Here is a 16,324-nt window from a genome sequence, read left to right on the forward strand (position 1 = left end):
ACCACAAACTAGAGGTTTGAAGCAAGTGACATGTACAAAAGAGACTCCTCCTTTTCTTCCTTGTTTGCTGATTCTTTATAAAGAGAGTAGGTATCACTTCTCTTTCATGTCCTTCAGACCAAGGATATGATTAGTAAGTCATGGGTTCATCAAATGAGTTTCTGATCTATATCTAATTTTCAGTATTCTTCAGTGGACCCCAAACCCTATTTTATCTCTATTGTTTCAAACTTGTCCTGTGTTGAATTTTGTCACCAAAGCTGTTAGCGAGTAGTAAAGTCCATTGATACATTCTCTTTTACCATGTGTGACTGTCTGTTGGTTGAAGTCTAAACCTAAAATGAAGGAAGCGGGAAAGCAAAGGGTCAGGATCCAGTAGAACATGTAGTCCCAGATCAAGGCTCCTGCAGACATTGGTGGAAGGGGAAGCAGATCCATGTATGTGGAGCGAGCTCACACTGCTTTCATCATACACAGGACTCTGTTCTTGGCCTTGGATGCTTCAGTGACCTGGAAGTAAAATCATATTGATTACATTTACAACTAGGAGAGAAGCACTGTCTGGATAAAAGAATCAAGATTTCAAAAGACCTTGAGTCTAGGTCAAAACAACAAAATGCACTTTAATGGAAATGAATGCCAACTTCCACATTTAAGCTTAAAAAATTCATTTGCAGAAATATAGAACGAGAGGAATTGGCTTAGTTGCAATTGTTATAAAAAAATTCAGAGATTTTAGATGACTGTACACCAGACTCTACACTATCCTAGTGTTAAAAAAATCTTACTCCCTGCAAAACAAGTGAAATGGGCTTAGCTCCTATAATAGAAATGTAGTATTGTGTTCAGATTAATGGAGATCATCATATCATTGTTCTCGGCACTGGACATGCTTCCAGATATAACATTAATAAAAAATATGAATAATATGTAGATTATAATACCATTTAGGTTAAAACTGTGTGTGTGTGGTACACATGAACTTAGTCTTACATTTACGTATCAAAATTTAGTTGCAGAAGTAAAATCTTCATATGTGTTTTTGCTTTTAATTTAAATCCAAGTTAGTTAACATATAGTGTTATAATGATTTCAGGAACAGAATTTAGTGATTCATCACTTACATATAACACCCAGTGTTCATCCCAACAAGTGCCTTCCTTAATGGCCATCACCCATTTAGCCCATCCTCCCACCCACAACCCCTCCAGCAACCCTCAGTTTGTTCTCTGTATTTAAGAGTCTCTTATGATTTGTCTCCCTCTTTGTTTTTCTCTTATTTTTCCTTTTCCCTATGTTCATCTGTTTTGTTTCTTAAATTCCACATATGAGTGAAATAATATATTCGTCTTTCTCTGACTTATTTTGCTTAGCATAATACATTGTAGTTCCAGCCACATTGTTGCAAATGGCAAGATTTCATTCTTTATGATCACTGAGTAATATTCTATTATGTGTGTGTGTGTGTATATATATATATATATATATATATATATATATACACACACACACCACATCTTCATTATCCATTCATTTCATTGAATTTCATTCATTTTTAATGAATTTTTAAAATAATTTTGAAAATTTTAATGACTCCCTCCTCATGGCCATGTATCTTTGTAGACATTGAATATCCATATTTAGGCCGTATATGAAATATTTCGGAAGATTCCAGGTTCTACTTTTTATAAAGATGTTATGAAAGAAGAAAATATTCAGAGGATGGTGAAAAGGGCAGAGAAAGAGCAAAAGGAGGGTGTGAAGGTGAAGGACCTGGGGCTGGGTGTCCAAAGGGGACAAGAGTGCAGATTCCTTAGATATCAAAGAGCTGTAATGAGCAGCCCAAGGCAGAAAGAACTAAGGCGTGGGACTAAATGCTATAAAGAAGAGAAATCTGAACAAGGCAGGCCTGTAACGGTTACAACTATCCCATTATGGATAGGGCTGAGTTCCCTCTCCACTGTGTTCCCTGCCAGCTGGGATGATGATGATGGTCATGTGAACAATAATGGTTACTATTTATTATTTACTGTTTTTCACACAGCATCTCATGTAGTCTTCCAACACTGCTATGAGGCTCAGAGAAGTAAGTAAATTGCCCAAATTTTTAGTGCCCATCCCACAAATCCACAAAAGGGACAGTCTAGTATGTCTATATTTCAAACACTTTTTGCTCTAATCATTAAAATTTCTTAGCAAAATAATAGTTCAGCTTGTTTGAATATCCAGCATACAGTTTAACAACAGTAAATGTTCAGTGTACATGAGTTGAATAAAAAAGAATCATCATAAATGGGCATGAAACATAGTGTAATAAGAATAGGCTTTGAAAAAAAAAAGAATAGGCTTTGGAATAAAATACACACAGGGTTCTTGCGATGAGCCTAATGGGCGTGAAGCATGTTTCTGTTTTGTCTGTCCAATAGAAGTTTCTGCAATAGAAATTCTGTAACTATGCCAACCATGGGCACCTGGGTGGTCAGTCGATTGAATGTCGATCTTGATCTTGGCTCAGGTCATGATCTCACAGTTCAGGAGCTGAGGGAAGGTGATTTGGGGGTTCCTCCAAACCCCCTTCACTCTCTGTTCCTTCTGCCTATAATACCTACTTAGTTGACTTCTCTCCCTTTAGGTCTTTGCTCAAATTTTTTCTCTTAACCAGGACTACCATGACTACCCTATTTATAATTTTTTTTCTATTTTTTTCTTTTTATTTATGTATTTTTGGGAGACAGCATAAGCAGGGGAGGCGCAGAGAGAGAGGGAGACACAGAGTCTGAAAAAGGTTTCAGACTCCGAGCTGTCAGCACAGAGCCTGATGTAGGGCTTGAACCCACGAACTGTGAGATCATGACCTGAGCCAAAGTCAGATGGTCAACTGACTGAGCCACCCAGGCGCCCCATGACTACCCTATTTAAACTGCGACCTATCCCTGCTCCTCCTTCCCCAACCAACATTCCTAGTCCCCCCACCCTGCTCTATTTTTTCTTTTATCCATACACTTACATCTTCTACCAAACTTCAAAGCTTACTTACTTATTTTGCCTACTGTTTATTATCTGTCTCCCCCATCTTCCAATAGAATGTAAGGTCCACAGAACAGGAATCATTATCTGATTCATTCCTTATGAATCTGAAGAGCCTAGGATAGTATCTGACATACAGTAGCTGATGCTTATAGAGTGCTATAAATAAATAAGTCATGTTTGTAAAATTCTTATCACTGTGCCCAGTACGGAGTAGTAACAAAACAAGAGTTCACACGTATTCATTGCCATTGAGTGTTTACAGACCTAGGAGGTGGGCTCTATTATCTCCATTTAGGTGAGAAAATGAGGCACAGAGATGTTAATGTAACTTTCTAACATCACTCTGCCAGTAAATTGTTGAGGCAGGATAGTGTGGCACCAGAGTCGGGCCTTTTAATAGCTATGCCATACATCTCTCTCAATAGACATCATTTATATTTTTAGATCAATTTAAAAGTGAATCAGCATAAAATTTTTTTAAGTTAATTTATTTTTGAGAGAGCACAAGCAGGGAGGGGCAGAGAGAGAGAGACAGAGAGAGAGAATCCCAAGCAGGCTCCATGCTGTCAGCACAGAGCCCGATGGAGGGTTCAATCCCACAAACTGCAAGATCATGACCTGAGCTGACATCAAGAGTCAGACACTTAACCAACTGAGCCACCCAGGTGCCCTGTGCAAGAACATTAAATTGCCAAGTAAACTAGACTCAGCCCAGGTCTTTGAGGCCAAGCATGGTCCTCTTTTCATATTAATGGGAGAGAGAAACACAAGGTTTAGTTTGAGCACTGAAGGTACTTTAAAAAAGGTTTCTTATGGTTTTGATCTGTGATATTATGGTTTTTTCCTTGAATGATTACCCCTTTCTGTGCCCATTTTGCCATTTCATGAGCCTCTTGCAGAACCCCAATTTCCTGAGAGTAAGCTAATCACTAATTGGGAGATCCTGGGCATTCACTTGCTGGTTGGAGTTATTTTTTGGCTGGTGAGAGCCTGGGCTAGCTCGTCCCTGAAGATGACCTCAAATAATTCTGTCTTCCTTGTGTGGGCTCACCAGTCCTCCTATTAAGAGGCAGAGCTTATGACACCTCTCTAGAACAGCTGAGCCTGCGACTGATTTGATTAATAGAATATTAAGCAGGAAGTACTTTTTGGGAACATTTGAGCCAAGGCATCTGGAGATTTTTCAGCCAAGTCTTTGAGAAGCCTAGCAGTTTCAGCCTTCTCCCATTTGGAACCAGCCATTGTCCTGTGAGGAGGTCCGAGCAACCATGTGGAGAAGAATCGAGGCTCTTGGCTAAGCACCCAGCTGACAGCCAGCACCATTTGTTAGCTACGTGGATGAGCCACCTGAGACGTCGACCTACAAGCCCCGAACAACCCTAGATGACGTCATGTGGAGCAGAAGTGAGCTGTCCCTTTTGAGCCCTGCCCAAACTGCAAAATAAATGATTGTTGTTGTGTTAAGCCATTAAGTTTTGGGGTGGTTTATTATGCAGCAAAAGATAACTGAACTCTCTTAGAAGTCCTGAAAACATTTTACATGAGCAGTTTCTCCTCTCATATAAGGTCCCACTGCTGAAAATGTCATGGTTGGGAAGCTTTATGTAGGTATTATTCTTTAAATCTTGACTACATCATAATGCCATAAACTTGGAGAACTGTGGACTGAAAAATAAGTTTAAGTGGGGACTGCCCTTAATTGTTTCCTATACTAACAATAGTCCTGTTAGAATTGCCACTAGGGTAACTAGAAACAACACCATTAATTCTACTGGTTCCAAAGATACCTGAGATGCCTTTAGGCTAGACAGTTTCTTTTATATTCTGGAGCCTTCTGTAAGGGAGGACTGACAACAGGACCCCTCAGGCATAAGAGAAGAGAGACATAGAATTAAATCATGAAGTTTAAAAGATGTGACTTTCACCAAAAATCAAGACCTTCTCATCCCTCTCTCTTTACACACACACACACACACACACACACACACACACACACACATACACACACTTCTTCATTGAAAAAGAAGATGCCATTCTGTTAAAATTTGTCATTGACTCTCTAAATGGACACAGTATTATAATAAGCTACCATATATTTTGCCTGTTGGGTTCATTACATGTAATAATAAAACACTGCAAACCTCTGAGTTAGGTGCTATTTACTGCCTCCATTTTACAGATGGGGAAACTAAGCCTTAGAGAAGCTGGGCAAATTGGTTAAGTGGCAGAGCTAGGATTCACACAACTCTGCCTAGCTGGAAAGCCTAGGTTCTTTCTACCAGCCCCTTTCCCCCTTCTCTCTCTCTCTCTCTCTCTCTCTCTCACACACACACACACACACACACACACACACACACACACACACACACACACACACACACACACACAGGAGAATCTTGTATTCCATTGACTTTGAGGACTGTCATTTTCATGTTTCTGGACTTAGCTTTGTAAACACAATGACAGGAATGGAATTCAAGGTTTCTTTTCTTTTTGTTTTTGTTCCTACACCCAGTGATCCAGTTGTACAAATAAGTGGGCTTGTTTTGCATTTTTGACATTTGAAAAGAAATTCCATGTTGCTAGTGCTCATTAACGTGCCTGAGGGCACTTGGGTGTTTCTACTTAGATCTTCCTTCAGGCTGCATTCTTTTCCCATGGACTCCAGGGACTGGGGAGAAGGCTCCCCACTGGATTTGCCTGGAGCAAGCTGTGACTGTGGGAGCCAGAGGCTTTTGGCCTTGTTTCAGCTCTGAGCTGGAAGAGTGCCATGAAATCACATGATGTTTGGACTAAAAGGGCAAGCCAAAGAATGTCTTTCTCATCCTGCCCTGGCCAGTGAAATCCAAGCAGTGAGCAAGTGGGCCCCAAGTTGCTGCTTCGGTCCACTGGACAGGCCAGCACAATGGAAGAAAAGATGAGTCTCTAAGACAGGCCCACTGGGGCTCCTGTCACTTGGCACAATTCCAAAACCAGTGAGTGAGAGTCAGGACATACAGGGAAGGATGGTGGCAGATCCCAGAAGGAAATTTTTAGATTATCTGATTAAGTCCCCTCCACTAAAGGGAGTGAGGGTGGTTGTGGTGATTAAAGAAGTATAAGCTAGGAGAAGGGACCAATATTTTACAGATTATTGGGGTAATCAAGACTAGGTTCCAGGTGTCCTAACCCCAGGGCCAGGTAAGAGGACCTAGGAGCAAAGGGCAATCCTAGTCTAGGCTATGAGTTGGTGGCACGTGGCCACTATTCCTGAGTAGCACTGTTAATTAGATCACTTCTTCTGGGGCCTGTTTCTTTAGACTTTAGTCTGGATGCCATGGGGAGTGAAGGTTGGTGCAGAAGAAAAGTCAGCTTGTTGCTGATAGAGAAGATACTCGCAGTTTCCATGCTCTTCCCGGTCTCTTCCACTTTCCCTTCCTTGTTGTGTATCTTCCTATTCTTCTGGATTAGAAAAAGAATAATATAGGACTGTCACATTAGTACTTTTTGAGTGTCATTTATCTAGACCACTAAGGGCCTCATACGAAACTGAAATGTTAATCTAGCCTTTCTTGACCGACCTGAGTCGCTGTGCTCCTGTGACCTTTCGAAGTCCTCCTGGAGACCTAGCAGATGGTCCCTGGCTTCCCACAGTGAGCCAGGGCTCATGATACAGTTGAGTGTAGCCATGAAGGCAATCTAGGTTGAATCCTGGCTCAACCTTTTTTTCAATATTGGAGCAAACTATACTAAATTGTAGATATGTAACTTTTTTAAAACATTAAAATTTTATTTTAAAAATGATTATATGTTCACATGCAGTTGTAAAAACTAAAACAGAGATCCCACAATCACTTGTTTTTAATATAATGGTAACATTGTGCAAAACTCTAATCTAAAATCACAACCAGTATGTTGACACTGACACAGTCAAGGTTACAGTAACAGTTCCATCACCACAGAATTCCCTGTGCTGCCCTTTTATAGCCACAACTACCTCCCTCATTCCTTGCATCCACTATATATTCTCTATTTCTATAATTTCTCCATTTCAAGAATGTTCTGTAAATGGAATCACACAGTATGCAAGCTTTTGGGATTGTTTTTTTTAAGTCAAGAAAATTCTCTGGAGATTTATATAGTTTGCTGCCTGTATCAGTAGTTTGTTACTTTTTATTCCTCAGTATCATTTTGTGGTCTGCAGGTACCACAACATGTTTAACCATTCACCCATTTAAGGACATCTGACTTGTTTCCAGTTTGGGGCTATTACGAACAGAACTTGTATGTACATTTGTGTATAGGGTTTTGAGTGAACATAAGTTTTCTTAATTTCTGAGATGGGTACCCAAAGAGTACAATTTCTGGTCTTACAGTAGTTGTTTGTTTAGTTTTATAAGAAGCTGCTAAACTTTTCCAGAGTGTCTGTACCATTTTACATTCCTACTAGCAACGTATGACTAATCCAGCTTCTCCCTTTACATCCTTGCCAGCATTTGGTGTTGTCACTATATTTCCTTTGAGCCTTCCAATAGGTGTGTAGTGATATCTCGTTATGGTTTTAATTTGTATTTCCTTAATGGTTAATGATGCTGCGTATCTTTTCATGTGCTTATTTACCATCTGTATATCCTCTTTAGTGACATATCTGTTCATGTCTTTTGTGCATTTTCTAATTGGATTTTTTTAATGTTGAGTTTTGAGAATTCTTTATTTATTATAAATACGAGTCCTTTGTTGGATATGTAGTTTGCAAGTATTTTTGCCCAGTCTGTAGTCTGTCTTCTCTTCCTCTTAACAAAGTCATTCACAGACCAAAAGTACTTAATTTTGATAAGGCCCAATTTATTGATTTTTCCTCTTATGGATCACGCTTTTAGTAACAAGTCTAAGAACTCTTTGCTTAGCTCTAGATACTAGAAGATTTTATCCTACTTTGTTTTCCCAGAATTTTTATAGTTTTACATATCACATTTAAGCCTGCAACTCATTTGACTTGATTTTTGTATGAAATTTGAGGTTTAGTTTTGAGGTTCATTTTTTGCCAATGGATGTCCAGTTGTTCTAGCATCACTTGTAGAAAAAGCTATCTTTCCTCTATTGGGTTGCTTTCACACAATGTCAAAAATCACTTGGGCATATTTATGTCTATGGGTTCATTTCTGGGTTCTTTATTCTGTTTCATTGATTTATGTGTCTATCCCTCTGACAACACCGCACTGTTTTGATAATTATAGTTTTATTGTAGGCCTTAATATCAGGTAGAGTAATTCTTACCACTTTATTTTCTTTTTCTGTGGAACTTACAAAATATACCCACGTATCTTTCCAGATTCACCTATTATTTACATTTTGCTGCATTTCCTTATTACTTGCCCCCCTACAAACACACACAAATGTGTGTGTGCGCGCATATATATATATATATATATATATATGATACATTTTTCCCCTAAACCATTTAAAGCTAAGTTGAATGCATCATGACCCTTTATTCCTAAATACCTTAATGTGTATTTAGGGATATTTTCTCATATAACCACAGTGTACTTATCAACTCCAATCAATTTCTCATTGGTAAACGCTTTATCTACTCTGCTATCAATATTTCGATTTTTTTTTTGAAAGTTGGCCCAGATGATAAAAGCCTCCAGTACTTGGTGTGGTCTAGGGCCAGGTATTTTTGTGGCCAGGTCTCCTCTTTTAACCTAGAACATCTCCACAGCCTTTCTTCATCTTTTAAGATGTTGGAAGAATACTGTACCACCTCCATTCCCACTTTTTATTTTAATGTTTATTTATTTTTGAGAGAGAGTGAATAGGGGAGGAGCAGGGGGGGGCAGAGGATATGAAGCAGGCTCTGCACTGACAGCAGAGAATGGATGCGGGGCTCGAACTCATGAACCCTGAGATCATGACCTGAGCCAAAGTCGGACGCTGAAGGAACAAATGAACTGTGCCATCCAGGGGCCCCTACCGTTCCCACTTTTAAAGTACAGTCCTCATTTGGAGTTTACCTTAGATTTCCCTATGATTAGATTCAGGTTGTGCATTTGTGGCCAAAATATTACAAAGCTGATGTGTCTTTCTCTAGTGTAACACATCTGGAGGAATTTACATTTTATCTGCCTCCTTTGGTGATTTTAATTTTGATCACCTGGTGAAGTTGTGTATGCTATTTGGGCCTTGAAAAATGGCAGTTTCATGATTCAACAGGCATACAACTTTTATTAAGGCTTTATATGTGTAACCTGTCCTCTCTGATGCTGTTTGTTTTATCTGTAAAGTGTGGATATTAATAATTTCTCTCCCCCTGAGTATCTTTGGGAGAGTTAAATAAGGTAATGTATGTAAAATCTGGCACATAAAAACCACCCCATAAATATTAGTTATTCTTACTGCAGCCAGGCAAGCGTTAAGGGATCTTGATTTGGAGCTTCCTCCCAGACACTTCCAATTACAAGTAAAATAGAGACAGAGGCAAAGTAGTGTGGGGCAGGGGGTCTCTGCTCTGCCATTTTGGGTTCCTCAATTGTAAAATGGGAAAATGCCTCCCACCCCACAGGATGATGTGAGGTTTAATAGCATGTATGTAGAAGTGCCAAAAGTGACATAGAATGGGTTCTCAAAAAATCATGAGCTGTTGTAAGAGGAAAGTAGGAACATCTGTTAGATTTAAAAAATACATATTTTTTTAAATACAATGTGGGATCATTCTGAGGCAACAGGAAGGTATGAAAAAATACAGCTAGAGCCCAGAACTTGGGAAACGTCACCATTTACCTCTGGGCAGACGACTTATAACCTCCGCGAGCTTCAATTTGATCATTTGCAATTTGGGGATAAAATCAGCGCACCTCCCCGGGGGTTCCGGTGTTAAGCAATGATGCCTCGCGGGACCTGGCACTCCATCGACGTCTCTTGAATGAAGGACGGGGAAACTAAAGCTTTCACCTGCAAAGCCGCCGGGCACTCCGGGCTTCCCTGGGGGGCGTCTCGAAGCAGCGTCCGCGCGTCGGGCCGCCGCACCCCGCAGGCTGGGCGCAAGGCGCCGCCCCCCGCCCCCCCATCCCCACCCCGGCCGCAAGCTCCTCCCCCGGCGGCCGCGTCCACCCCGGCGATCGCCCGGCACCTGCAGAAGCGCGGCGGCGGGGGCAGCGCTAGGCCACCCTTGGGCGGCGGCGGCGGCAGCGGGGGAGGGGCGCGGGCGCACAGATGGGAGCAACTGAGAAGGGCGGCAAGAAGAGCCGGAGGCTGTTTTCTTCGCTGCGGCCGTGGAAGGCGACCCGGCGGCTGTGGAGGACGCGCTCGGCTCCCAAGGCGGCGCAGGGTGAGTGTGGTCCTGCCGGGGGACCTGTTACCGCGCGCGGCCGGCGCGGCCTCGACTGCAGGGGGGCCGCGGTGGCTCCCGCAGCCGTAGGCGGCGGCTCGCGCCCACCTCTCCGCCCCTGGGACCTGAGGACCGGGGCGGCGCGGCCAGGATGACCCTCGGCCCCTGTGACAAGACCACCCCCCGCCCCCAGCTTTCCCGGGGCTGCTCGCCGAAGTGCGGGGGCCGGTCTGGCACTGTCCCCTCTCTCCCTCCACCCCTTGGCCCCTTAGGCATCTGTTGTTGGGCCGGGTGGTTGCAGCTTGTTTCCCGCAGAAGCCCCTGTGTGTGCGTTTGACCCTGGACAGAAGGAATTCAGGGTGCCTTGGAGACACGGTTTACTCAGGTTTGTGTCTCGCCCGACACCTGGCCGGGTGCCTGCAATGCAGTAGCCTTTTGGGGGAATGAATCCGGACCCAAGGCTACCTTCAAGGTCTACTCCATCTAGACCCACCCCCTTTCCAACCTGTCTGCGGTGATTCCCTGTTACCGCCTGAGCTCTACTCCTAAGAAACTACTTCCCAAACGCATTTCCACCCTGTCCCCACGAGGGCCTTAACTCACATTTATTCAATCACCGATGCTCTCCATTCATTGTGGCCACAGTTTTTATTGCGCTCTTGCCGTGTGCCAGGGCCAGGAATGAACAAGGTAGGCAAGGCCCAGCTCTTGGCACTACTTCTAGAGGGGGAAACAGACATGACACACATAAAACGGCTTAACATCCCCATTACCAATTGCTGTGTGTGCTGGGAAGGAATCCCACAGTCTGCTGGGAGAGGGAAAAAGGCAGAGGTGCCCTGGCTTACACCGCCGAAGGATGGACAGGGAAGACCTCTCTGAGGCAACATGATTTAAGCGGAGACCTGAAGACTGAGTAGGAGTTACTCCAGCACAGAGCCTGGGGAGAGTGTTCCTGCCAGAGAGAAATACAAGTGGGAACATTCCCATTGTGCCTGAGCCTAGCAAGGGGAAGGTGAGGGAGGCAGGACCTGGATCAGGGTCTGGGTAGGACATGAGGAGGAGCTTGGTTTTTCTTTCTAAAGTGAGCCGGGAAGCTACTGAAGTGTTCTAAGCCGGGACATGACTTGATCTGCTAGCTCGCTGCCTTGTGCGTATTTGTAATGGCCATCCATTCCTTATTCTCTCAGCCCGCCTGTCCATCAGGGGTGCACAAATGCCATTTTCTCTGTGAAGGCCTTCCTCAGGTTTCTGCCACCTGTAACCTCTTCTTTTAGTATGTCCTCACCTCTACGGAATCTGTCACTGTTCATCTGGTATTTTAGATTCCACGTGGGCAGGCTCTCATCTACTTCATCTTTATATCCCCTACCAGGCTAAGTCCGGGCTTGGTACCTTCTAGATACCTGTTTGCTAGTATGTGTGTGTGAGTGTGTGTGTGTGTGTGTGTGTGTGTGTGTGTGTGAGTGTGTGTGGGGGGGGAGGTGGGGGTGGGGTAGGTTCTGTCTTGTTCTTTCTGTTTCCATCATCTGAGGATTCTTTTTCTGAGAGACTGACATGTCTTGATTTCTAAAATGGCCGACCTGACCCAGGGCAGAAACTACATTGCACCAGGGCCCTGTCATAGATACAGTGGTCACCCCACCCATCTCCACTGCAGGATTGTTTTGAAGATTAAATGAATTGATGAGCTGAATGTGTTAATCATTGTAAAGTGCTGGCACACAGTAAACATTCTGAAACTAAATTGGTTGAAGAGCAAGAATTGTCTTTTAAATATTTATTTATTGCATTAGAAAACAAGCTTTTCTGTTGTCGGTCGTTAGAGCAACACTGGCTTGGTATGGTCATCTTGCTGGCTTTCAAAGAATGGGTTATTACTTTTAGTCAATGCACAATTAAATTCCTTCCACACTGCCATTGAACTGTTGTTGAAACTTCATAGGCCTGAAGGCTGACCACCCCTTTTCTTTAGTTTGCCTGAGGAGTCAAAGTGAAGGGTCATTGCAACAAGTATTCCTTGAGTGATAATTATATGCAGAGTGTAAATCCAGGTGTTGTGTGAACGTTTACGAAAGAGGACTAAATGGACATTCCCACTGTAGTAAAATGGATTAGAATAAGTTTTCTAGTTCTATAGTTTTTTTTTTTTAAATGTTTATTTTTCTGAGATAGAGAGCACCAGCAGGGGAGGGGCAGAGAGAGAGCGGGACAGAGGATCCCAGGTGCGCTCCACACTGACAGCAGAGAATCCCTACAGGGCTCAAGCTCACTAACCCAACTGTGAGATCATGACCTGAGCCCAAGTTGGTGCTCAACCGACTGAGCCACCCAGGTGCCCCTCTAGTTCTATGGTTTTTAAAGCCAGGTCTATACTGTGTACATAGCTGTCCTGTTCCCTCTTCTCTGTTTCTGTCCTAGAGTTCACCCATGGCTTTTTGGGGCTCATTGCCATGCCATACCTCTTTTTTCTTAAGTAAGATCTTGGTTGATCACTATATTTCTCTATTTCCCCCTCTCCTCTACAACCATTGTAATGTCTTACATTATATACTTTACAGCTTATAGAATAGGTCAACTATAAGATCTTGTTTCATTTTGACAGCACCCTGGAAGGAGGGAGGGCAGATGGTGTTTATTTCCCCCATTTTATAGATGAGAAGGTGAACCAAGAGACAGTGACTTGCGGGAGGCCATATGGCTGGTGAGTGGCAGAGTCAGGCCTGACTGCCCATACATTCTTTCTGCCACATCTCCCTCCAAGGAAATGCAGAGAAGTAAAATCAATAAATATCCTACAATGAAAGAAATCCATATCCCAATTTTATTTGATATCTTTTTTAAAGGTGGTCTGAATTTCTCATAATGATGGGGCATCATTTCATAATTGATAGCCACCAGTTTGGGCATCTAGAATCATATACTTTGGTGCCAGACTCTGATTTGAATCTGCCATCAGTAAGTGGCACAGTAATAAGCCGTATGATCTTGGGCAAGGTGCTAAATCTTTCCAAAACTCAGTCATGTATCACATATGTAAATAAAATAGAGATGATATAAACATAAACAAAAGAGAGATGGTAATTCCTATGTCATAAGTTACGGTGATGATCAAATGAGTTAATGTATATAAAGTGCCTGGGATACAGCTCACAAGGTGGTAGTTATTATTTTTATTAATATTAGTTCAGATAGTCTACCATACAATCACATCCCAATGATGGTTAGTCACGAGGCTGGAGAGCTCAGTAACCTGTGGGAATAAAACATGGCCAGAAGCTCATTAGGGGCAGCTGTTCCTTCTGTACTAACCAGGAGGTCTTCCACACGACCCTTTTTTATTCCACCAGGGCTGCAAGTGAGAAGTAGTTTAGCTTTGGGGGACTCTTGGCATCTTTTCAGCCTAACACTGTGTCCTGAATGCAGCAGATATTCAATAAATTGTGTTTTTAATGAAAAGATCCTTTCGGATATGGAGGTACATCCAAAGAGAATGCACCTGAAATTTACCATATGATCATTTGTGACTGTAAGTAGGATAAATACCTAGAAGGACAATTACTGGGTTAGAAGTATATCCTTTTTTAATTTGGAAAGATAGCTGATCTCCATACATGTGCTAATCTCGTTCCTACCAGGAGTGTGTACGATTCTTGATTCCTTACATCCTGTCAGACTTTTTAATGCTTGCCCATTTCATGAATGTGAAATGGTACTGCACTGTTGTTTTATATTAAATTTCCTTGACAAATAATGAAGTGAAGATCTTTTCACATGAATATTGGCTATGTGTGAATAAGGCCTATTCATCTCTTTTCCCATTTTTTTTATTAAAAAGTTTTTTTTAATGTTTATTTATTTTTGAGAGAGAGACACACACCAAGCATGAGCAGGGAAGGGGCAAAGAGAGGGAGACACAGAATCTGAAGCAGGCTCCAGGCTTTGAGCTGTCAGCACAGAGCCCAACGCAGGGCTCGAACTCATGGACTTTGAGATCATGACCTGAGCCGAAGTCGGATGCTAAGACACCCTGGCACCCCTCCCATTTTTTTTTTTTAATTTGATGGTTTGTCTTTTTCTTATTCACTTACAGTTCTTTAAATACTCTGGATACTGATGCACCTGGGTGGCTGAGTCGGTTAGGCATTTGACTCTTGGTTTCAGCTCAGATCACAATCTTATGGTTTGTGAGTTCGAGCCCCAGGTCAGGCTCTGTGCTGATAGTACAGAACCTGCTTGGGATTCTCCCTCTTTCTCTCCTCCCCACTCCCCACACTCTCTCTCAAAATAAATAAATAAACGTTAAAAAAATAAGTAAATACTCTGGATATTAATCATTTGTTGGCTTATATGTCCAAACAACTTTAAAAAATATACCTAAGCATTCAAGCTTTTCCTAATGGGAATATGGAGAAGCTGTTTCCAATGGAAATTAACCCTCCAAATGCTTCCAGCCTTTCTAAAAGAACTACATTTTAGGCAAATATCAAAACTATTAGGTTACAGAGAAGGAAGTGAATAGTTGGTGAAAGTATTTTTTAAGAAGTAGACCTTGAAATAATGGAAGAAAACTGGCTCTGAGTTTCTCCCACCAGAAATTACCTCCCCCCAAGCCTTGGTGGGGCAAAGAGCCCTTTCCTGAGCTGCAGTCTTCCCCAGGAAAGACAGAGATTGGCACTATAGCCAGTCTCTGTCAGCATATGTGCTTTCCAGGACAAGTTACTTGGAGAGGAGGACAGGTGATCTTCAGTTAAATTCCTCACTGCCATTTTCTAGCCATATGTCCCTAAAAAAGTCACATTGAGTGGAGATAATGATTACTACCTAGGGATATTGGAAAGATCAAATGGGATCATAAATATGAAAGGTCTATGTAAATATGAGGATATTTGCTAGGCTCTGTGAAGTAATCAACACTGTGACAGAGTGGAAAAGACTCACTGACCTGTGATCTTTAGGCTCTCTTTCTCCCCCTAGCATCTCTTCTGCATACAGGTGCATGATTGTTGAACAGTGGTTATCCAAGCGTGGTCTCCAGAGTAGCAGCATCAACATCTCCTGGAACTTGTTAAAAATGCAAATTGTTGGCTCCCACCTCAGGGCTACCAAATGAGAAACCAGAAGTAGGGTCTAGCAATATGTTTTAAAGTTGTTTTTTTTAAGTTTATTCATTTTTGAGAGACAGAGTGCAAGCAGGAGGTGGGTTGGAGAGAGACGGAAACACAAAATCTGAAGCAGGCTCCAGGCTCTGAGCTGTGAGCACAGAGCCTGACCAGGGGCTTGAACTCACAAGCTGTGAGATCATGACCTGAGCTGAAGTGGGACGCTTAACCAACTGAGCCACCCAGGCGCCCCTAGAGATCTGTTTTAACAAGGCTTGCAGTAATTTTGATGTATGCTAAAGTTTGAGAAACTCTGGCCCAGTGGGATCTGCAAAGGCTTTAAAGTCAGCAAATGTGGGTTCTAAATGTTAACTATCCCATTTGCCATGAGTAACTTCCAGCATGAGCAAGTTACTGGGCCTCTCTTGGGCTTGCAAACTCTCATCCATAAAAGGAAGATGGTATCACCTCCCTCACAATGTTGTTTTGAGAAAAAAGTATCCTAGCTGCACTTCTTTTTAGTTATGTATCCTTTGGCAAGTCACTTTTCATTTCTGCCTCACTTTTTTCTCCTCTAAAAAAGATGGAACAGCAAGTGTTAACACAACTGCACTGCTTGCTGTGTGCCAGCCACTGTTCAAAACATGTGCATATTTTTATGTTATTTAATTTTGATGGTAACCTTGTTTTACCACCTCTGTTTTACGGATGAGAAAATTGAAGCACAGAGAGGTTAAGTAACGTTTCCAAAGTTATGCACTGGGATGCAAAGCCAGGCAGTGTTCTGTGAAAGTCTTTGCTTTAAACACAATGCTTGGCAAATAAATTCCCAATAAATGTACGAAGATGATGTTAAGAAGAGTGCTTGGGACAGAGCTGGTGT

General features: G+C 42.4%; 1 protein-coding gene across 1 annotated transcript in view; it reads left to right on the forward strand.

The window, feature by feature from the left end:
• Positions 1 to 10,125: 10,125 nt before the first annotated feature.
• DNAJC6 (DnaJ heat shock protein family (Hsp40) member C6) overlaps positions 10,126 to 16,324 on the forward strand; it is a 148,783-nt gene continuing 142,584 nt past the window's right edge. Inside the window, exon 1 of the mRNA XM_027058973.2 lies at positions 10,126 to 10,339. Within this exon, the coding sequence (XP_026914774.1) occupies positions 10,225 to 10,339 (115 nt within the window). The 5' untranslated portion in view covers positions 10,126 to 10,224. The remainder of the gene's footprint in view (positions 10,340 to 16,324) is intronic.

The sequence above is a fragment of the Acinonyx jubatus genome, chromosome C1 (genome assembly GCF_027475565.1).
Source record: "Acinonyx jubatus isolate Ajub_Pintada_27869175 chromosome C1, VMU_Ajub_asm_v1.0, whole genome shotgun sequence".
Taxonomy (NCBI): domain Eukaryota; kingdom Metazoa; phylum Chordata; class Mammalia; order Carnivora; family Felidae; genus Acinonyx; species Acinonyx jubatus.